The sequence below is a fragment of the Epinephelus fuscoguttatus genome, linkage group LG23, assembly GCF_011397635.1.
Source record: "Epinephelus fuscoguttatus linkage group LG23, E.fuscoguttatus.final_Chr_v1".
Taxonomy (NCBI): domain Eukaryota; kingdom Metazoa; phylum Chordata; class Actinopteri; order Perciformes; family Serranidae; genus Epinephelus; species Epinephelus fuscoguttatus.
The window spans coordinates 20,621,552-20,645,483 of NC_064774.1; the positions used below are offsets into that span (position 1 = coordinate 20,621,552).

General features: G+C 40.5%; 1 protein-coding gene across 3 annotated transcripts in view; it reads right to left on the reverse strand.

The window, feature by feature from the left end:
* LOC125883610 (zeta-sarcoglycan-like) overlaps positions 1-23,932 on the reverse strand; it is a 68,290-nt gene that overhangs the window by 36,939 nt on the left and 7,419 nt on the right. For 2 of the 3 annotated variants that reach the window (XM_049568036.1, XM_049568035.1), the window contains exons 2-3: positions 20,951-21,145; positions 12,132-12,233 (exon numbers count right to left, since the gene is read on the reverse strand). In XM_049568036.1, the coding sequence (XP_049423993.1) occupies positions 12,132-12,233; positions 20,951-21,145 (297 nt within the window). The remainder of the gene's footprint in view (positions 1-12,131; positions 12,234-20,950; positions 21,146-23,932) is intronic. The other variant, XM_049568037.1, reaches the window with a different exon arrangement.

The window sequence follows — 23,932 nt, forward strand, 5'->3', positions numbered from 1 at the left end:
ATTGCTAGCTCTATGTTACGATATTAGGGGTGTAACGATACATCGATCCACATCGATACATCAATTCATTGATTAACGATCCAATTATATCGATGCAAAATGAAAACATCGATCCATATCGTCGTCTTAAAGATACACATTTATTTTGAAATTCACATAGCGTGTCACCATTTCTGGGCAAGCGCGCCTCCGCTCAAAACACAAACAGAGCTCAGAAATAAAATGGTCCAATCATATTCTAGTTGTTTTTGTGAGTTGATGTAAATGATTGTGTTAGATGGGCATATGATATCGCATCATATCGATCACAGGTTCCTGAATTGAATCGAATCAAAATCCTATCATGACAGACTTTGTTATATCGGCAAACATCGTATCATCATCCAAACAAATCGATATAATATCGTATCTTGATGAAGTTGGTGATTTACACCCCTAGACGATATCACAGAAGTTTGTGTGAAGTGGAACAGCTTGGTACACTGGTGAAACCCATGTCAGTGACGCATGCTGCTACCAGACCTAAAGGTGGCCAATCAACTCCAACTGACCGTGTCCAACGATGAATAAGCATCAGATCAGCATCAGAGACATGAGAGACCTGTAAGACGGAGTCTGGGCTTTTCTGATGTGCATTCATAACTTGTTTTATTCGTTGCAAATCATCACAATTTACCGAAACAGAAAAATCAGGCGTGCCTTATTGTACAATCCAAATCTTCATCAACACATTTTCAGCATGTAAATTGTTAGCTTGGAGGTTGTTGTTGTTTCCCATAGCAAAGGGGATTTGGAAATGCTAACACACAAACAGCAGAAGGAAGGGAGAAGGCTGGCCGATATCAGCGCCTGATAGCAGGGAGACTAAACAAACAGTAAAGTATCAGGCTGTAAAATCACAGCAAAGAGTTGAAAGATACAGAAACACACCGCACAGCGTCTCTGTGGGTTCATCACCACGACTAACCCCTTTCACATTACACACAGTCATTTGACCCATTGTTAATACTAATTAGTGCAGCTTTATTTGTACACACTTTTGTCTCGTGACTGACTTTGCACCATGCTGCATTGCATTTGTGGAGATATCTTCCTCCATTTTGGACTCTTGAGTCTCTGTATTCCTCAAAGGTCAGCACTGTCAAGACAGTTTGCATTTGTCAGAGTAGCAGGAAAGCACCAAACAAGTTTACTTTGCCTCCACAAGCAAATCCACTGAATGCTCACAGAGCTGATGATCTGAACTCCCGACCCCCTCATATCTCACAATATTCAGTTCCTGTTAATAGTTTCTGTCTGTTGAATTACTTGTAAATATCAGTGACATTTGTTAGCATTTAGATAGAGCTTCACATTTGCACTAATGTGTGGTGCGGTGTGTAACTCTGCAGAGGTTATTCAGTTTATTTTCATTCCCTGCTTGCTCTGTCTTGATATAAATGCGCATCATGAACAGAAGTTCTCCAGAAAGCACAGCATCATGGAGAAATTTGAGCTCTTGATTTGAAGCATCCCTTTAAAGAGTTTGTAGGTCTTAAACTGTTTCCTGAGGGGCCATGACTGAGACGCCGTTGCGCTCAACACTTCTTTGGGATCACATAAAAGGCTTTTTAGTCACTGCGACCGTTGAGGAAGGTCAAGTGCAGATCAGAGTGAATGCACATAAATGGAGCCTGTTGTTGTAGGTGCAGTGGGCCCCGTCAGACTGAAAAATTACCATGGCTGCTGTAAGGCAAAGGATGCTTCCCTGCATACAATGAATAACATCACAGCCAAACGCAGGAGCACGGCACAGTGCTTCGATGAAATGGTTTAAAACAAAGCCAGCTCATACGATGGCACTACCTTCCTGCGGGCGAGTGAGTGAAAAATAAAATGCAGACGTTTTAAGCACAGATAAAGAGCACTGCTTGGGATTTAACTGTAATCCTAACCAAATATTTGCATGAATATGTTTGAATTTTAATTATTTTTGATTGTTGCGCTAGAAGCTCATTTGCATACTGAGCTAAACAAGTAAATATAATGAAGAAAAAATTGTCACAAGTTGAAAAGGCACGCTTATTATGTCTTAATTTTCCTCATCCAGATATCAAACATTGCAGGCAGGCTCTTTCCATGCAGGGTACAGGCTGTTTCAGAACATGTTTGCAGGCATACTTAATATTTTCATACTTAAAAAGGCCCTTGTATTTCAATGTAATACTGTTAGCCAAATTAAATTGGTTCTAGCGAGTTGGGTTTGAATTATGTTCAGATCTCTGAGGCACTGCTGCTGCAGTTTGCTCCAAAAGCTTTGATTTTAAACTGTAAGAATTAAACATGTGGATGGCTTCAGCCCTCATCTCATCTGCAGACTTGAATTCACAACTGATGCTTACAATCATCTTTGTCACGCATCTCCAGTGCAAGTAGGTGAGAGTCTGTGAGCGAGAAGTTTCACTCCAATAAAGATACACCTGCAGCTGATGCTATTTATAGATCAGTCAGGGTCCCCCGAGACGATAAGGAGAGCCAACAGTCTGAACAGCAGAGATTTGATTAACTGTATCTGGGCAATGTGTTGCCTCAAACCACATTGTTTCTCAGACTGAGGGAGAGAGTTAAATTCAAAGCAAAGATGCATTTTCAGAGTTGATTTCAAATTACAACAAAAGTGTCACATGAAAAACAAGAGAATAACATGAATACAATAGTATCAAGAGCCAATTATTTGGTTCATTTACTTCCTCACTCCTCTAAAAAACAATGCATACATAACAATTTTAAACTGTTCATTGCAGGCTTTATTATAATTTGTACGGATGTCCTGATCTTGTGTCAAAGATCAGGATCGAGGACAATCAAGGCATTTTTTAACTGATTGGTATCAGCTATAATGAGCTATACAGAGGATCTGATTCTTTGTTTAACGTCAGCTGTCACAAACATGCTTTAACGCAGAGACATGCGGAGTGCAGCTGTCTCCAATTTTCCACTGTCCTTATCTCCTCCACTCAGCTGAGCTCCCGTCTGTATAAGAGCAGGACCTGAGCCACACCTACGGTAAAACACAACACGCCATAAACGACAGCTAAAATCTAGTATGACGCTGTTTTTTTTATCAGTAAAGTTTTTTTTACACTCTTACACTCTTTATTTCAGCTCAGTGTGAAAGTATAGTTTAATGGTGCATGGTGTTCACTGAGGCAGAGGAGAGACAGACAGCAGTGCAAAACCGATGACAACCACACTCCCCATGCTACTCCAAGTGCAACAAAAACCCTGGGAGCAAAAAGCCCATAAGAGTTCAGGGTTCAATGCTAAGGTTTTTTTTCACTTGACCGGTCGGGCAAGTTGGTCAGAGATCTGCTTGCCCGAAGTCAGTTTTTACTTGCCCTATAAAAATTGTTTAATTTAAGTGGCTATCAAATAACAAAGACTGCAGTTATTTTTATGTTATGTAATCTTTATTCACACTGTATTTATTAATTAAAACAACATATGTCATGTATTGTAGCTTAATTCCTACACAAAAATGACAGTGTCAGGGCTTAAAGTGAAAAATGTGTCAATCGTTCTCCGTCTATAATTTTGCGCCCTACTTGAGCCATGCCCACCTCTATTTATTTTTCACCCCTCTCTCCAGTTCTGCTGTATTAACACTGGGTTTAATATATTTTGCTTCCATCTCTCTGCCCTGCTCTACTGTAGGCCTACTTCAACACTACTTAGCTCTCTCTCTACTCTACCAGTAGACTACCACATCCACCTGTTGCACAAAACACACACAGCAGTGTTTCCCCTAGGATGGAGTTGTAGCAGCGGAGGTGAAGCACATGCATGAAAAATAATTTTCACATGCGTGAAACTTTTTTGTATGCTTGCAAAGCACAGCCTGCTGGGATGTTTCTATGTATCTACTGGCACCAGAAGGGCTCTTTAGGACTAAGCACATACAGTACATGTGTGCACAGTAATGAGCAGGTGAAATGTCTGTCTAGCTTACATATGAGGTGTCTCAAGATTTAGGAACATACAATTGTATTGAATATAATAAAATAAAAAGTCACATGACATGCTGCTGTTTTGTGCTATGACCTATTTAAGTGTTGGAAGTTGTTATTTACGCGACAACGCCTGAACGCAACACAAGCTAAGCATGAGTGCTGTGCTGAGCTGCTGTGCGAGCAGCGTGTTTGTCTGTGCGTAACAGCACCCTGTTGGTTATTTACACACTGTCCATAACAATAACTTTGTCAGCTGACAAACTGCACCGGGCTCGGGGTCAGGTTTGGTCAGGAAAATGCGGCCCAAGCCGCTCTAGCGTGCTCACCTGTGTGTGTGGCGGAACTCCGCCGTGCGCGATACAGAAAGCAGAGGAGAATTGTTAACGCGTCACCATGTAGAGACAGAAATGACACGATGACATAACACCATAAATAGTATATTGTTATGTTATTATATGAAGCGTCCGTCGCGCAAAATAATATCAATGGAGGCTGTGGGCAGGACATTGTTACACAGCTGTGCCTGTGACTTCAGGCAGAGAGACCGCTGCATCAGAGCAGAAGAGCACGTTTTAAAATACACTTATTTTATCAATTAGTTATTAACTTTTACTATTTTTAGCAACTTGCCCGATCGGGCAACTGAGTTGTTAGTTTACATGCCCAACCGTGAGTTTTACTTGCCCCGGGCAATCGGGCAATCCTTATTGTTGAGCCCTGGAGTTCAAAATGAATGTAGCCTAATCTGCACAAAAAGCAACAAACACTGGAGTATATGCTGCTCTCTTAAAGGGACAAAGACTCTCGAGACAGCAACAAGGCCGAAATGATTAAAAGGATGGTTTGTTATTTTAGACCTATTTACCTATTTTGTAAAAATAAATAAAAACTAAGGAATAGCTTGGATACAGAGAAGTTTTTCCTAACACACTGCAGAACTATTTCATTTTCAATTTTAAATTTTAATAACTTAAAGTACACTAAAGTGTGCACTGTGCAGCTGTACCATCTAAGAAAATATAAGTATCAGATCGCAGCTCGGTATTAGCAGATATTAGCTGACCCAGTTTGGAGGCAAAAAAAACTTCCCTAGTAATTTGTATGAATTTACAGTGGTGTGAAAAAGTGTTTGTCCCCTTCCTGATTTCTTACTTTTTTGCATGTTTTCCACACTTAAATGTTTCAGATCATCAAACAAATTTAAACATTAGTCAAAGATAACACAAGTAAGCACAAAATGCAGTTTTTAAATGAAGGGTTTTATTAATGAGGAAGAAAAAAAATCCAAAGCTACATGGCCCTGTGTGAAAAAGTGTTTGCCCCCCAGCTCCTGTTAAAACGTAACTGTGGTTGATCACACCTGAGTTCAATTTCTGTAGCCACACCCACGCCTGATTACTGCACACCTGTTCCCAATCCAGAAATCACTTAAATAGGACCTACCTGACAAAGTGAAGTAGACCAAAAGAACCTCAAAAGCTACGGACATCATGCTGAGATCCAAAGAAATTCAGGAACAAATTAGAAAAAAAAGTAATTGAAATCTATCAGTCTGAAAAAGGTTATAAAGCCATTTCTAAAGCTTTGCGACTCCAGCGAACCACAGTGAGAGCCATTATCCACAAATGGCGAAAACACAGAACAGTGGTGAACTTTCCCAGGAGTGGCCGGCCGACCAAAATTACCCCAAGAGCGCAGCGACGACTCATCCAAGAGGTGACAAAAGACCCCACAACAACATCTAAAGAACTGCAGGCATCACTTGCCTCAGTTGAGGTCAGTGTTCATGACTCCACCATAAGAAAGAGACTGGGCAAAAATGGCCTGCATGGCAGAGTTCCAAGATGAAAACCACTGCTAAGCAAAAAGAACATTAAGGCTCGTCTCATTTTTGCCAGAAAACATCTTGATGATCCCCAAGACTTTTGGGAAAATATTCTGTGGACTGACGAGACAAAAGTTGAACTTTTTGGAAGGTCTGTGTCCCATTACATCTGGCGTAAAAGTAACACCGCATTTCAGAAAAAGAACATCATACCAACAGTAAAATATGGTGGTGGCAGTGTGATGGTCTGGGGCTGTTTTGCTGCTTCAGGACCTGGAAGACTTGCTGTGATAAATGGAAGCATGAATTCTGCTGTCTACCAAAAAATCCTGAAGGAGAATGTCCGGCCATCTGTTTGTGACCTCAAGCTGAAGTGAACTTGGGTTCTACAGCAGGACAATGATCCAAAACACACCAGCAAGTCCACCTCTGAATGGCTGAAAAAAAGCAAAATGAAGACTTTGGAGTGGCCTAGTCAAATTCCTGACCGGAATCCTATTGAGATGCTGTGGCATGACCTTACAAAGGCGGCTCATGCTCGAAAACCCTCCAATGTGGCTGAATTACAACAATTCTACAAAGACGAGTGGGCCAAAATTCCTCCACAGCGTTGTAAAAGACTCATTGCAAGTTATCGCAAACGCTTGATTGCAGTAGTTGCTGCTAAGGGTGGCCCAACCAGTTATTAGGTTTAGGGGGCAAACACTTTTTCACACAGGGCCATGTAGCTTTGGATTTTTTTCTTCCTCATTAATAAAACCCTTCATTTAAAAACTGCATTTTGTGTTTACTTGTGTTATCTTTGACTAATGTTTAAATTTGTTTTATGATCTGAAACATTTAAGTGTGGAAAACATGCAAAAAAGTAAGAAATCAGGAAGGGGGCAAACACTTTTTCACACCACTGTATATGTTGAAGGAGGAATGTTATGTGTATTTTTTTCTTAATAGAGGAACAGATTGTAGCTGCTCATATGTCAGACAGTTGTCAGACCTGATCTCTGCAGTGTCGTCACTAATGGGGTGAAAGCCCTAGCTGGAGAGAGTCACAGCAAGTCAGGCAGAATTTTAAAATCCACATGTGCAGAAGTTGCATCTTCTGTCTCCCTTTATGCCCATCTGCTGTTTGCATCAGTGGCTTTTAACTATATGCAATTGAATCAAACGCCGAGGCTGCAGGTGATTTGTTTTCTCTGAACACGTTTGAGCAGAAAGAAGGAACTATTCAATGAAATCAGCTCCTGTAGTTCTTATTGTACATAAAATACATGTTTCAATGGTCCATGATTGAAATTCAGAATACGTCAATTTACAAAACACTTTTTTAAAAAAAACAAACCTGAGTGGACTGACCCTTCTGCTAAAAATATATCTGCTCATCAAATCAAATGTGACCTCTGTTGTCCTCAAGCAGCAGCAGACATTATTACCCTAATGCATGTGCAAAAACAGGAGGTACTCCAAGATAAATCACTGAGCCCAAGACTTGTCCCCTTTGTGTATGCCTTTCAAGTGTTTTCAGAGAATCTTTCCGGAAATCAAAATAATGCATTAGCAAGATAAGATAAAGACAAGATAAAACATGGCTTCAGCGAAAAGACATACAGTATACTGAATAATTTATCTTTCATTTAACTCTTGACCAAAACAGAGGCAGTGTCAGTGTGGATTTACAGCTGATACACTTCAAGGATTTGGTAAAAATACTCACATAAAACTTTCTGTGAAAATCTAAATTTGAAAACTAGGAAGCTTCAGGAAGTAAGAGGAATAGAAAACTGAACAGTGGTACCGCAGCAACATTTCCAGTTGGATAAAAACGTAAAATGTAAATTTTCTACGGTGTCTGAAGCAGACAATTTTACAGTTTAACCAATAATCAGCCATTACACCAGCATTGCCAGAACTCCCCATGTTCTGCCGACGGCTGCAGCAGCCACACTAAAGGCTCACAGACAACATATTCGTCTTTGAGCAAGCGTTACTTGATCCAGCCTGTTTCAAGTGTGTGTGTGTGTGTGTGTGTGAGGAAAGTGAAAGGGGTGAGAAATGCCTGCTCAAACATTTGGTTTCACAAACACTTGAAACCATGAATGCAATATTCCCCTGGCAGGTGGCGAGAGTGACACAGATTTCACAAAGTATGAAATTACAGCCGCTTTGTTGCTTTCAGACGGGTGAAATTTCAAGTGTCAAACCGATTTCACATGCCGAAATTATAGTGGTTAGAAATTATAGTTGAAGATGTTATGTTGCAATCATATGCTTGAAATTTGAGGTATAAACTGGATTTTAAACATTTGATATTAAGGTCAACTTGTCAATTTTTTTTTCTGTGGTCCTCATATTGGCTTCTTTTTGCCATAACAACTCTCGTGTGCTTGTGCTGTGCCATCTGTATAGCTGACATACTGATGGATGGATGGACAGACGGATGGGTGGATGGAAGGATGGATGGACGGATAAGCAGGAGCCCCCAGGGTGAGGAAAAATAATGTACAAAATATTCCATCCCTCCACCTGCCTGTCGCATTTGACAGCTCAGCACAGGTTAAACTGAGAGCTGCTGCAAAGAGAGTCCAGCACTAGTAATATTAAAACAATAATAATATTGAGTGCCTGTAGTCCAATTTACACTTGAACCTTACAGCAGGAGAGCCACACAAAGCCCACAATTTCTCATGTGAAAGCAACAATGGGGCTCTAATTTCTAAGCGTTCGAAATCAACTCTGCACTTGAAATTTCACCTGCCAGAGGCACGCTGTTACCAAATCAGAAGTTTGGAGAGGCAGTTGTGACCGCCTGGGTTCACACACTGCGGAGCGCAGCAGGCAGGAAATGTGAAGCATTAACACTAAAGCGCTGGAGCCTGCACTTTGCCCCCACAGTGTGGAAAATACAAAGTGAGATAAATTATATAACCCAGTGCATAGTCGGTATAGCACAGGTAGGGTGAGGCAACATCATTTAAAACACCATTATGATATTAATTAGAGTAATACTTCACAGTAATTATACAGCATATCATTATTAGACCTGATAATTAACCCACTACACTACATCATTATGATATATAAAGGTATTGTAGTATATATTATAGCACAGTTATGTCATAGTTTTCAGTACTGCAGTGGAGTGTTTTGCCTGCCTGATTTGTAGACTTGCAGATTTAATTGATTTGGCCATTTCTCCCTGATATTTGTTTTCTACCATAACCAAGTGAGTCGGCTACTAGTCAAATGATTTCTTTTTTTGTCAGTTTTCATTGTGTTTATTGTTGTTATTTCATACTTAGTGGTGTTGTAGCCCACAGATGAAGTTAATACTGTTAAAAGCCCAGTTCTAAATGATAAAGATCAAAGATTTGTGGTTGTGTTTAAGTTATTAAAAACACATTGATCCTCATTGTAATTATATTTCACATACAGTGCCTGCTTCTAGGAAAACATGATCTGCTCTGTGCAATGTGCCGCAGCTCTGTCAAAAATAGATTAGGCACATACTTTGATAGGTGTCTGGGCTTCTTATACATGCTGTGGTGCGTCTGCTGAAAGTAATTGCTGAGAGTGGCCGTGATCCATTTGGCAGCTGAGTAGTAGCCCGACCACAGCCGCCTGGTGGAGAGCTGGACTCTAGTGCACTTTTCTAGTTAAGTCTGTTTTAGTCCCATCCAACTCCCAAGGGAAGCATATGGCTCTTTAGCTCCTAAATGCTCGATTATGTTTAACAGCTAGTCGAACTTTGTCTGTTTGGTGACCAACAAAGTATATGTAACATACAGAGGGTTTGCACACAGATTTGCCTGAAAACGGCTGCCTGCTGGAAACCAAGCTGATGCAGACGGTAACCATGAATTAAAGCAGTAAAGTCGTGGGCCTTAAAACCAAAACAAAGAACCACACAGTTGGGTGATGGCTATCTGATGGATTGTCACAACAAGCGACCCCTTTCACATACAAATAGTCCTTTGATTCATTGTTAATTTAACATCTTAATAAGGGCAGCTTGAAGTAAGTTTCTTTCTGTTTTCAGTAACAAAACTTTGGCTGTTTTATTGCCACTGGTAGAGATAATGCGGGATGACCATCGCAGAATAAAAATGTAGAGCGAGACTCAAATGTTTGCAAAATCATAAAATTATAATCAAATTTATGTTCAATGCTGCTGTATGCGTAGACAAAAGTCTTCACCATACAAGAAAACATTTTAGCGGCTGCACTCTAGACAATTTTAGAAGATATGGCGCAGCGCGTTTCAGAAGCATCCCAGAAACTAAAAAAATATGCGCCTTGCCTATTTTTGACAGAGCACAGCACATTGCACAGTACAAATTAAGTTTTCCTGTTCATAGGCACTGTATGTGGAAAAATAGATACCACAATCGATGTATTTTTAATACCTAAAACACAACCACAAAACTCTGATCCATGTCGCTCATAACTGGACTTTAAATAGTAATTCTGTCTGTATGCTGCAGCACAACAAAGTAGGAAATAACAACCATAAACAATTAAAAAAGACCAAAAAAGAAGCCATTTGCATACATAGTCTGCTCACTTACTTATAGTGCATTATGATTTCATGGCTTCATTACTTTGTTTTTGTTTATATTTTTAGATATATACTATGTGTGTATTTATTGACATGGGTGGCAAACTGCTGCATAATTGCAGCAATAAACTACAGAGTTGTACTGAACTGAAAATACTCAACACACTCAACTGCAAATGGCTGTCAAAGTGTCTGTATAACTCAACCAACATTTGTTGTACTGCATGTGTTTTGTGTTTTTACTTGGCAGGGACTACAACCGACGTAAACCGTTTGTGCAAAGTTAGCAGCTCGCATTTCACAACATGCTACTGAGAGCGCTTATTCAAGAGGCTACTTAGCCTGTAATTTGCTGCCAGCTATCAGAGTTCCTGCCAAAAACACTGAGGGAGCTATTTCCACTTGGTATTCACAGATTATGGCTTCAGTCATTGCTGGAGATTCAAAGCGCTGATTGATCCAGGAGTAAAACTAAAGCTACTTTGAGTTTAGCCTCGACAGCAGCTTGGACTCCATGAACATATAAAAAAAAACAAAAATAAATCATACTATATTTAACTTCTGTGGTGCACTACAGAGTTCACTGCTGTTTGTGGTAATGGCTTATTGATCAGTGGTGGTTATCTGACTGAAGAACGGCACTGTGCACTGTGGTGTAAACTCATTGGATAACCATAATCCCCGCTCTCGCAGTGCTTGACATATTTCCTCAGGTGAGAAATATCGAGTGACCCACAGAGATTTTTGTCCAGCAAATATCTCTGGTGCTGGTAGATAAGAGGGCCACAGCACAGGCTGTCTGTAAAACAAGACAGTAAAAATGTCTGCAGGTGGTATTGCACCGGGGAATGAAATACTGGCTTTGTCCTATGTTCGGCTGGAGCGTCTGCTGTGGCCTTGAGGTGTTTGCTATTGCTAAGCACACGACTGTTATATTTAAATCAACATTTAGCTCCAACTAGAAGATCAAAGAGCAAGAGTGGGCAATTCCAAGTTGTTTCTCAATCTGCTGTGGCAAATTGTGCCCACTATCAAGCCACTTCCTCCATCGACGTCCCTCAAAAATCAAATTTACATGGAACCCCAGCTTCTAGTGCTTGAAATTGCTTTCTGCACCATGCCTAATCACTGAAAAAGGGGATGATCCAACTGAGCGTCTGTGATTCGTGTGGGAGAAGGAAATTTGGATCAACTTTGCACTGGAGCTGTGTTGGTTAATCTACTAAACATCAAAGAGGAGAAAGGGGAGGGAGGAAGTGGAAGAGGGGAATTTATCGCGTGGGTTTGATTGGAAATCCAGCGGGGGGACTCTGGTCCCTCTGTAATCGTCTGTAATCTCCTGTAGGGTTGTATGTGGCCTGAGAGGAGCTGAGAGGCAGCCTATTACCCATCTCCTGCCGATGGGAGGCCCTGATAGTGCACTGTTGGAGGATGACAGGAAATGAGGAGGAGGAGGAGCGCAGGACACAGAGAGAGAAAGAGCGTAATCTCTCCTATCCAGGCACAAATATAAGGTAACATCAAAGTATCGTCAAGTCAGAGCAAAGAAGGGAGCTGGCCTTTGTTGCTATAATGAATTGATCATAACTTCCTCAACATTGTCAGATCAATGCCGGCCTGTCTGCTGCTTTGGGAAGATCTTACCATGCGAGAGATTTTCACTTGCCTTTCAGTCGATGGTAGTTATTCCTAGTTTATCAGCGCTGCAAAGTATTGATCGACAGGCAAGCTGAAGTTGTAGAGAAGAGCAAAAGGAGCAACTTACCCTTCTAGACTGGATCTCGTTCACATAGAGAGGCCGGAGAAACTCAGAGATCCCCTCCAGGCGAATCCCGTCCTGCTTCAACTGAAGGTTTCCCATTCCATCCTGAAACATAATCATGGGCATCAGTGATTTTGTGATGAGCAGTGCCGTTTTTTGTTTTTTTTTCCTGATTTGATTTAAAGGATTGTATCTTCTGCAAATGCATAAAACATTGAATCCTGCTGTCGCTGAACTGCATTAGGAGGAGCAGGAGCAGTTGCGAGCCAGACGGGCTGGTGGACAGGCAGCCGTGTTGAGTGACAGGGAAGAAGTAGGACATGACATCGAGGTGACAATGCCACAGACACTCGGCGGTGTCAGGGTGACAGGCTGCATGCAGTGGGAGGCTGACTGAGGAGAGCCAGCCTAATGTGGCAACTGTGGATATGAATGTTGAGAAGATTAATGGAAATGACAAAAGAATATGATTTATGCGCATGCAGATTTACAGCAGTTGACTTAGTACTGATGTTTACATTATTTTAATGATTATCATATTAGTGCCAGTGGTAGTAGCACCAGTTATAACAGTAATATTTTCTTTTTTGACAAACCAGTATAATAATGAAAGCATATTCACACAGGAGAACTCTCATTAAATTAAATGCCAACTAATTTGACAATGGTTTAATCAGTTTGAGTAATTTTTTCCAGCTTCCTGATTCAAGTCCAGCTTCTTAAAAGGTGAATATTTTCTGGTGTCTTTACTCCTCTGTGACAGTAAACTGAGTATCTGTGGGTTGTGGACAAAACAAAACATTTGAGGACGTCATCTTAGACTTTCGGAAACAATTTTCACAATTTTTCACCATTTTCTGACTTTATAGCCCAAATAACTAATCGAGAAGATAATCGACAAATTAATGGACGATGAAAATAACCATAAGGTGTTTTGTTGTGCTACAACAATTCCTGGTTTCATATTACCTGACATAAAATGATCCCAATGACATTATAATTTGCTGAGTTGAAAAGTTGGTAAAGAAAAAGTTGGACTGGTACATCCCAAACTAAATGCCTCAAAATTAGCCTCACAGCTAGCCTTAAATAATAATACTAGTGTGTGTTCAGGTTTTATTTTCCATCAAATTTATGAATGCAGACTGCACCTTTAGATTTCTGTACATATACGTCCTACTGGCCAGTGGCTTTTATTCATTTCTATGGGTGTGAAAATCAGTATGCAAGCTCCTGAAATTTGATTATCCATCATCATGAACATCAAGTCTGTTAATATTTATTAAAGATTTATTGCAGCCCGGTAATTGCAGTTTAAGTGTGTATTGATTTTAATTACCTCAAATAATTACAATGTATCTTTGACAAAAGCTTAATGCAGACTTGATGTTCACTGTGAGGAATTCTACAACTGCAGCAAGTTTTAGGAGTCTGCTACTTTATTTTCATATTGCAAAGACGGTGTGGGTTGAGGTGCTATATGGCATCACTGCCACACAAATAACTTTTAAAGACACTTTACTGTTCTTTAGAGGTTCTCTACTGGTAGTTTACCAGTTTACTTTACTTTACTTTAGAAAGAATATAAACACTACTAACACAGCCTACAAACAGTGTTTTTTAAGATATAACACATTAAAGTATCAGCTCTTAAACTTTTTGCCCCAGTGTGCACTTAAACATTTTCCAGGTTGGAATACGTGACAAATTGTGTTTCTCTGTAAGCATTTAGTACAGGGTTTTAAGTCTTTTAAGCCAACATTTCTTAAAAAATAGAAAAAAAACCTCTCTTCTTGTTTGAGTTAAAGTGTAAAGTGCTCAATGAAGGTATCACAAAAGACTGCTTGAACTGCAATGAGTAGTATATTTATATGCACCATGCATTAACTGTATGTCAATCAGATGGAGCCCTTCTGCGCTAGATGCCCACGTAGCTAACATTTGTATGTGGGGCCCACATGTGTAGAAAACAGGCTGAAAAACTGGCCCTATATGGGATTGTTAATGGGTTTCAAATTGGCCCCATACCAAGTGGGGCTCCAGATGAGTTGCCCATTTTGGGCTCATACCCACCTGGTACCCAGTAGCCCTAGTATAACCACTTGGGTAAAGCATTAATGTGGGCAACAGGCCTGGGGCCAGTATATATATCATGGACAAACCCATTTAGGGCCCATTCTTCAACACCTTTACTACCCACATGGGCCCCACATACAAATGCTGGCTGGGTAGATGCAGTGGAGTGACTGTGACACACCAATCCATGTTAAAACAGTAGCATCAGGTGACTTTAGGCTCTCTAGTTTTCAAAGTATTTTTCATGTCACAGGAACCTCTGAGAGTGAAAATTGTGTTTTGGGTGTTATTACTATACTGTCCATGATGTGTCAGTGTTTTTGTTCTGGTGCTCTGCACAGATCTGACACCTGTCCGCCCGCCAACCTGTTCTTATCACTGGTTCTCTAAAGGGCGGTGTAGTGCCGTTTCCTGGTAAAGGCGGCACAGAGGTCCTTGGAGACTGCTAGTAGGCATTACGCCTGACTTCACAAATATGTAGGATATTACAATAGAATTCCTGTTATCTTATGTCGTAACATCTGCTATAGACACCTTGTTATTTTCCTGATAATTCTACAATGTGATAAATAATGCGATTGTGCTACTGTTGATTATGACCTGATGATGTGGGGGTTTCTTATAAATATTTTAGCAGGACGGGTGGGAGAGACAGGGGAATGTCATGCAGCAAAGGGCTGTGGGCTGGGCTGCTGCTATGAACACCTTAATGGGGTGCACACTACCAGGTGAGCTAAATGTCGCACCAAACTGATGATGTGTTGCTGTCCAGGAGACGCTGTGTTGAAAAATATTTTCACTGGTGGCCACCACTTTCTTACCGTATATAGCATAAAAGTCACGCAGAATGAATGAGAAAAAGCATATTTTTAAAAAATGTTTCTCAAAACTAATAAATTTATCAAATAAATTATTAAAATCTTTATTGATTATCCACAAAAAAAATATTTTTATGGGATTATCACAATCATATATCATATCTGATTTACCTTATACAGGGTAGATGATTTTGGTGCTCTCTAAACTCCCCTCAACATGTGACATTTGTTTAAAATCTGTACACAGACAGATATATACATACATAGAGTCTGTGATTTTGTAAATAGAGTTTTCAGATTGGGGATTTTTTTTTTTTTTTTTTCAATTTACATGAATATAACCGTAATTAAAGCCATGTAACGGGTACTCACTACATTGTAACGGGTACTCACTACATTGAAAACCTGTCATCGTCACTGCATTTCATTTGATCCCTGGCTGTCCTGATTCAACCGGAATTTAATCACATTTACAAAATATCAAATTGCAAGGACTGTACAAAATGAAGCATGATTCTGCAACTTCACTGCATATTTTTCACCTCACATTTATATCATTCAGGACCTGATTTGCTTATACGTAGTTCAATAGAAATTGGACAAGGTTATGCCTTGTCACAGCACAATGAGCAAAGTGAAGTTTGACAGCAGCTTTTTGAGGATGTGAGTGAACAGATGGACCCTGCGGGATGTGTTCAAAGAGCCCATAGTGCTAGCAGCACAAATGGATGGAGATAGTGGATTATAGAGACGGAGTACACCGAAGAGGGCTCCATCACACATGGTCGAGAGCCAGGATTGGGGACAGACAGGAGGACAAAGTCAAAGAGGCGGAGGAGGTGGGTGTGGAGTGTGGAGTTATTTGTACTGTAAGTCAGCAGCCAGAAGTTAAAGTCACTCCTGTGCTGACGCTGAGGTGATGTGGTGGGTGTGATGGGTTCAGTACAAGCTGCAGTCACACAGACAAGTAGGTGGGAGGCAGGACAAACAGGAGGGCGGTACAACAGTCCGGTCGTGATGTGCTGAAGGCCTGGATGAGCTCCTCAGCATCAGGGAAAAAAAGACAGATAAAGGCAATGTATCTGAGGTGGAAAAATCACAACTGGAAGATTTGGATTTGGAGATTTAAAGGTGTAAAGTCAACAACACCCAAGGTCACCCTGGTGTCCTTAACAAGCAAACAGAAGATGTTTTGTGAATGACATGAATCTGCTTTGTCACAGTCCAGCTTTACAAGGCTGCTGTATACTACACTTTGATCCAGTGCAGAGGATGAGGTGTTAAAGATGGTGCAGATACAGATCACGTTTAACACTTCATCCAGAAAAAAATTTAACAGCCCATGATGAGTCACACATCCAGGTGTGCTTGTGAAATGTATTCTGTCCACAGAAATGGGAGACGTTAATGGATGAAATGTGTTTGGTTTCTAAGCAGGAATTGGCAGTGGAGGCTTCAATTAAAGCACATTATTAAACATCTGATGTTTATTAATGCACACACTGTTACTTTGTTTTCTATTGCGTGATATCTCAGTCCTAAAAACACATTTCCATTCATTTTGCAGGACAAAAACACTTTTGGAATTTGTGTTGTGATCTCCATCTTAGATTTCTTAGCCAAAGAACATCAAAGTAACAGACTGAAGAGATTCAAAGCAGAATTCCTCTGATTTTAAACTTTAAAGGTCAGTTTACTCATTATGTGGGGTACTACTCCGCCTGTAAAAACAGGATGGCCTTTTAATAAGACTACAATGTCTATGCAGTAGAATGACGCAAATACTTTTCAAAGTGGTGCTACAGACGCTTTTGCTCAAAAGGGAGAAAACCTAGAATGACTAGAGTGCACTGGGCTGCTCCAGACCAATAAATGCTCCTGCTGGTGGGTGACGTAATGCAAACACGTCCATTCTGAAAACACTGGAGGCAAGAAAGAGGCAACTCAGTAACAGAATCTTGGTTTATATTAGATCTGTGCTGCCTAGTTTTACCATTTGATTTCATTTTTTTTGGCCTTCATTTTCACTGGTAAAGGCACTTGCTATTCACGAACTCTCGCTATTACAGCTAAACATGTCACTGAAGTATGTTCCTAAAAGCATAGTCGGAGAGAAATAGGCAATGCAGTAACATAATCTTGATTTATGTTCAATTAGCACTGCATATTTTTATCGCTCGAGCGGATTTCAGTCCGAGTTCGAGGAAGAGAGGAGCGTGTCTCTCTCTTAATCTGCTTGTATACTCTTTGTGTTCGCAGTGGTAGCATGGGTGGAGGGCAATACAAAAATGCATAAGTATAGTTCAAGCAACAGTCTGAGAGCCAGAGAAACTCCACTCTCTTCAAATTGTGTGTGTTATCCTTCCAACAGTCCAAAATCCAAAGCTTTTCAGTTCATTATTATATATGACATGGAAAAGCATCAAATTCTCACATTTAAGAAGAATAAAACCAGCAAATGTTTGGCTTTTTATATTAAAAATTGACTAAAGCAGATATTGGATTACCAAAATGGTTGCCAATTAATTTTCTGTTGATGCTTAGCCTTCATGCGGACCTTGTAATCACACCAGATAAATAGTATAAATATCATAAGTTGTTTTTGTGTTACATATTTGTAGGAGTTTGTTTCCAAGTGAGGCCAGATACAAACAAACAGTGAATAGCTCCCTCAGAATTATCTGAATTGATTGTATTAGTATTGGATTTCATTTTGATGTTGCTGCCAGTGCTGGTGCATTTGCTTGCAGCTATTCTGTCAACAGATTGTTTACACGCTGTAGGCAAATATTAGTGTTGGCACAATACTGGAATTTCTAACTTAGAGACAACACCTTGAACATTGTCATTATTCAATACCATTTTTGATGCCACAGTCTCAACTAAACTGTGTGAATGCAGCATCTTACCAGTCTGCCACCTTCCCCATAAGCATAGCATGTATCTTTAAAATAAAAGTTCCCTTCACTTACTTTTTTAAATTTTAAGAACAGTGATGCTTTTGGAGCGTAGAAGTGATTGGGTTTTGTTGGTGTGATGTCCTCAGAGAGGTGATGTTATATCTGCTTGCCAGAAATGATTAGATGGTGACTTTGGATGTTGTCTGGCAGCTTTTTCAGAGCAAAGTAATAACAACTGACAACTTTAAAACTAGGAAACGGGCTTTCATGCCAGGACGTACAGTAACCACTCAGAATTGACTCTAATACCAATACAACAGAGTGTGGTTTGGCATGTGTTCTCTCATTGAGCTGCCTGAGTCCTGAGAGATGGGGAGCAGCGAAGTACATTTTCTGGAGCGACACCAACAGCACTGATAAGGTCTTTTACTCATGACACAGATTGATGGGAGGCGAAGGAGGAGAGGACTGATGGCAATAGTCAGGGGATGCATCCGTCACAGAGGGGGGAAGCTGCCACCGCGAGTTTGTTGAAAAAATGCTAAGTTGTTTGCATTGTCCCTGGAAATGTCACAGGAGCTTGCAGCATCTGCCTGTTTGGTTTTCGTTTGAGATTAACACATTCTGCGACAGCCGTTCCTGCTGCCAAGTTTTCTAATTCTTTATCAAATCCACATGAGACAAAGCATGCAACATGAGAGACGGTGCCTGAAACACATCTCAGATGGGCCTGCATGAATAAATTTCTTTCACTGAGGCTTTGTAAGAAAGAAACTTGCACTTGATCTCAATGCAGTAAAATTAATGTTCGTTGACGAACTCTTCCTTAACCTCTGAGACAGTAAACCATGCAAAAGAGTAGACTGACATTTATGGGGTCCCAGGCAAAATGGGGAATAGATAACTTTCACCGTTTAATTCAATACAGAAGTTAGTCCAATGTGACTAAGAGTCAAAAGAGTGACTTTCCTGATCATAGGTTTTACTCCCTCCACAGTTGTCTCATCAGTTGTTGACGAAAGGGCAACTAACTAGTTTTTTCAGTATCGACTAATCTGTCCCTCATTTCGTGGATAAATCGATTAATCAATCTGTTAATAAAACGTCAGAAAATAGTAAAATATGCCCTTTATAACTTTAAATGTGGCATGTTTTTCCCAACTAAAGGTCTCTGCACACTGAGCCTATTTTTCTTCCGAAATTGTTGCACGTCTAAAAATAAATACGACCTCATGTTGTGTCAATCAGGTTTGCACACTGAGTCCAAAACGTGCGTCTAACATAATTTTAAGAAAAGGTTTGATTTTCTGTGTTTTTCCACATCTGTCAGAAGTCTTTAGAGACGTTTGACCGAGAAATCAGTGAAGAAAACGTGGCGGCAGGACACAGCCATGACAAGACAGAAGAACGGGGCACACAGAATCATTTCATATCTCAGATAGCTCAGTTTCAACGGATCAGTAATATACAGGTGGATGATGATGATGAAGAGGAGGAGGACAGCTCCGCCCCTTAATGTAGCTGCAGTGCCTAATGCAAGACAGGGAAGGAGTGATGGACAGCCAGATTGGTAATCAGAGAGACAAAGGAGGAAATGCGTCTTTCCATTTTGTCACATGTTGTGAATTTTTGCACCAAAAAGAACAATAAAACTCATCGGAATCAGTGCACAACGTTCCTATGCGTAACGATTTTCTTCAGATGACAGATTAAAAAAACGCATCCAAAAAAAACGGACTCAGTGTGCAAAGGCCTGAACAGTCCAAAAATGGAAAGCATTTCAGTTTATTATTGTGTATGACAAAGAAAAGCATCAAATTCTCACATTAAGGATCATGAAGCCAGCAACTAATTGATTAATCGACCACTTGTTGCAGCTCCAGCTATGGTTTGACCATATCTCAACAACCAAAATCTTTTCAGACGGATATCCAGGAAGCAAGCTGTAATCAAATGGGAGTCTGTGATCTAATGTATATCAATAGCAGGTCCTTGACACGAACAAGGTTGACAACCACTGCTGTACATTATCTGTAAGTCTGCCATATTGTCAGATTTGTGCTTTAAATCCATGAGAACACAGTAAAAGACTACTTTTTTTCTCTTGTAACATTTCATTCAATATTAAGTTTTGCTTTTCTGAATAAGGATTTGAATTAATTCTATTAAATGTTATGAGTGCAGAAGTCTAGCTATTAGCTTTTTTGTTGTGAGTCTGAGACTTTGGTAGGAATTCCCAAACTTTCACAAGATACGCAACTAAAGTCTCTTTAAAAATGTTACCTTTTTAAAAATGATGTAAACATCTCCAGAGCTGAGCACCTAACAGGCTTTATTTTACTTTTCAATAACACTGTGGAAATCATTTTCTCTTGGCTTTTCTGTTTGGGTTTCTGTAGTTGTGCACTTTTCTTTGTCCACACTTGCAAGGTACTGCTGCTCATGCTGTCTACTCAACTCCAATTGCATTAAAACAAATCATCTCTTCTTGCTCCAGGGGAATCAAATGATTTGTCCATTAACTGATTAGTCAATTGACAGAAAATGAGTGTGTTACAATTTTGATAACTGATTAAGTCATTTATGAAGGAAAAATGCCGATCTCAAGTTCTGTGTTTTATATAATTGTAAACTGAATATTTAGATGGTTGGTCATACAAAATGAGCAATCTGAACACATCGCCTTTGGCTCTAGGAAATGTTAATGGGCATTATTCATGGCTTATTCGAAAATTTCATAGAGGAAACCATTAATCGATGACTTGAAAAATAATCGAGATATCAAGTAATGATGAAAACATTCATTAACTGCAGCCTTACAGTGGAGATATTTCCAGGGAAAACTAGTTGTCACGACCAGTAAGTGTAAGGTCTTTGACAAACTGGGTACAGCTCAAACAACTCTCACACTAATTCAAAATAAACAGCAGCTACTGTAAAGCTAATTCACTCATGAATATGTTAAATATTATTATGCTAATACCCAACAGACTCAGCTTAATGTTGGACCATGCCGTGCTGTACTCACCACTGAGAAATTCATGACCTTTATGATCCAGACAGTGAGGGCCAGGTTAACTATCATGGTGACCAAGAGCAGCAGCAGGAAGAAGTAGAGGCATCTTTTTCTCCAGCCGTACAGACCCACTGGGTACACGGTGTCGCAGCCTGGTCGCTGGAGATGCAGGGACTGGGACGCAAGGATAAACTGCTCCTGGGTAATCTGGAGTAAAAGCACACACGGGAGCTTTTATGTTAGTGGCTGTCAAGAATATAGTCACTCTGTGGAAGCAATCACATATTATTAGTCGTTATTACCTTACAAGCACCACGAATAATGACTCTGGGCTGAGGTGAGCTGAGGCATGGCTGCGTAATCTTATAGTTTTTTGTTGTTTTTTTTAAAGTTGTGTTTCTACATAAAGACAAAAGGTGAGAGCATGACATGAATGCAAGCTGGGGTGTTACTACAGCCTGAAACATCCATGCTTGGTTATTAAATGGAGTGAGAGGGAGATACTTCAATCTGTAACACACTGGAAATGGATTTATTAAAATTTCGAATAAGGGTTGCGGATTTATTTTGGGAAAACTTTTGTAATGACACACCTGGGCACACCAACCCTACACACTTTTAGAAATTGCACCAGTAGCAGGGTAATTCATCAAGCTCTGTGCCTAAAAGACAAGGTCATTTGGGCGACTTCTTTTTATTCAAAGAGATACCAAATGGTTGTGCGTTTTATTCGGCAGGAGAAGGGAATCATCAGTCAAGATTTATCGATTACAAGTTAACGATCGGGTGTGGGAGTGACTGGCCCAGAAGTGGAAAGGCTGTTTAAGCCACATATTTAGACGTCTTTGCTAACTCAATAGACATAAATCTGCAAATGTGCATACTGATGAAGTAATAACAGTGAGCAATGTGAGTTGCAGTACTGAAAAGCACGGTCCTTGACATTTCTGCTTTTATTTATGTACTTTACATTGAAAATACATTTGTCTGGATTTAATAACGTGTCACAGCTTTGTTTTCAATGCTAATTACTTGTTGACATTTTGTCAAACTGGATCCCTGTGTTCACAAAGAAAGTCCCCATGAGTGACAGCTTCCTGCAGCTGACCTGTTTACTGCTCCCCTCTGGCTGAGATCTTTATAATGTTACTGCCCATCAAACTTTCACAGGAATGTATTTAATACACCACGTGCAGTGAGCAGGCTTTATGGAAATATGTGAACCTGATGGAGACGATTCACTCAGGCAGGCAGTCCACAAGTTAAGTCAAGGACATCTCTGACGCCCAGTCTTCATGTATGAAATTTCACATTATGAACAAATTACAGGCTGCTTTTCTTCCGCTCAGTCCGAGTGAAAACAGGAGGTGGATTATGAGAAAAGAGGGTCAATTCCATGCCAGAGAAATGTTCTCCACTCTGGCTGAGTAACTAAGTGCCTGCCAGCCACTGAGAAGCTGCTACACGCGAGCTCTGATCTGAGATCAGAGAGGATGATGTCTGTCAAGTGCGGTCGTCCAGGCGAGGGCGAGCGGTAGCTGTTCTCCAGCCGATCGTGACCGCGGGCTGACAGTGTGAAACTCCCCATCACAGGGTGTGCTGCTTCCTGAGCCGTGAACTCTTCTGTTCAGCTGTTGTTGGGTTGAATTCATGGTGAGGCTGCCTCCCATCCCACTCTCTTGCATAGATAATGAACAGAGCGAGGCGCCTGCTGGTACAAACGAAGATAAAATGTCCAGCAGCGGCAGCAGAATGTTTTATTATGTCCAATTATGTCAAAGATTTTTAAAAGTTCCTCACACTTCCGAGGAGCAACTATTATTCATCACGCCAATATAAAATGCATCAATCGCACGAAACACACATCTATAATTGACACACCTGTGCATAGTTTTCCCCAGTGGGACCCCGAAGTGTAATGTATGCATGACTCAAGTCAGAAACCATGCTCCACGTGCTTTACTCACACTCAGCATGTCATTAGCACATGACACTGATGGCAGGTATGATTAGATTTTCTGTTTCCCTGACAGCCTCTCATTAACAGTGGCAGAGCAAGCAACGACTCTTTAGCTCAGCAAGCTAAAGACTTCCTTCAAGATGAACTAAATTACTTGACCCAGGTTTAAATAGAGGCAGAAACTGCATCCTGTGCTGCTCTTTACCTCATCACTTCAGATACAGCTGCAGTTAAGTTGCTCACAGAGAGAGCATTATTACAGAAAGCGTCTGTTTTAACATCCAGAACAGAGAATATCAGCCTCTGATAGTACTTATTATAGCTGCAACGAATCAATATCAGAGCCAGCGGTTAATGGATTTTAGCGATTATAAAATCCCACACATTGGATTTAGTTTTGTAAACCAGTGTAACAGTGAGCATCAGGCAGCGTGTGGTGTATCAGCCGGTAAACAGCTGGTGCTAGAAATAGGCATATGTCCTTCAGGCTGCATTTTCAGACATTCATCAAATGCAGAAGCTTTTACTTTGTGGCTACTACCAGGCAGCAACTTCCAGGGCTGAAAAATGAAGCCAGCATGAAGGTGCCAAAAACTGCAGTTTTTAGAGTGGCCTCTCAAGACTGCCTTCGAAAGCACATCAATCTCTATAGACCTCCATGTTAGAATACCAAACTTTACAGCAAAAATCAACATGTTTACAGCCAGGTATGAAAAACAGTTTTGGTCTCTATAGCTAATTTCCTAGTTCATGACTGTACGGGGTGAATTTTAATATAATTCACCCATTAAAATTTAGACATAATAAAGGGCGGGCTGCTTTGAGTGACAGGCTGTCCGCTGATAATGTCTTTGGCTTCTCAGTCAGGTCCATCCCCCACTCCTCCACAGCGCCAGCCTCTCCCCATATGTGGTCACGTCAGAAATAAGACGACAACAGCTGACATGCCGAACTCAAGGCTTCAAAATGGGAGTCCACAAACCAATGGGTGAGGTCACGGTAGCCATGTATTATTCTTACATTCATTCATTCAT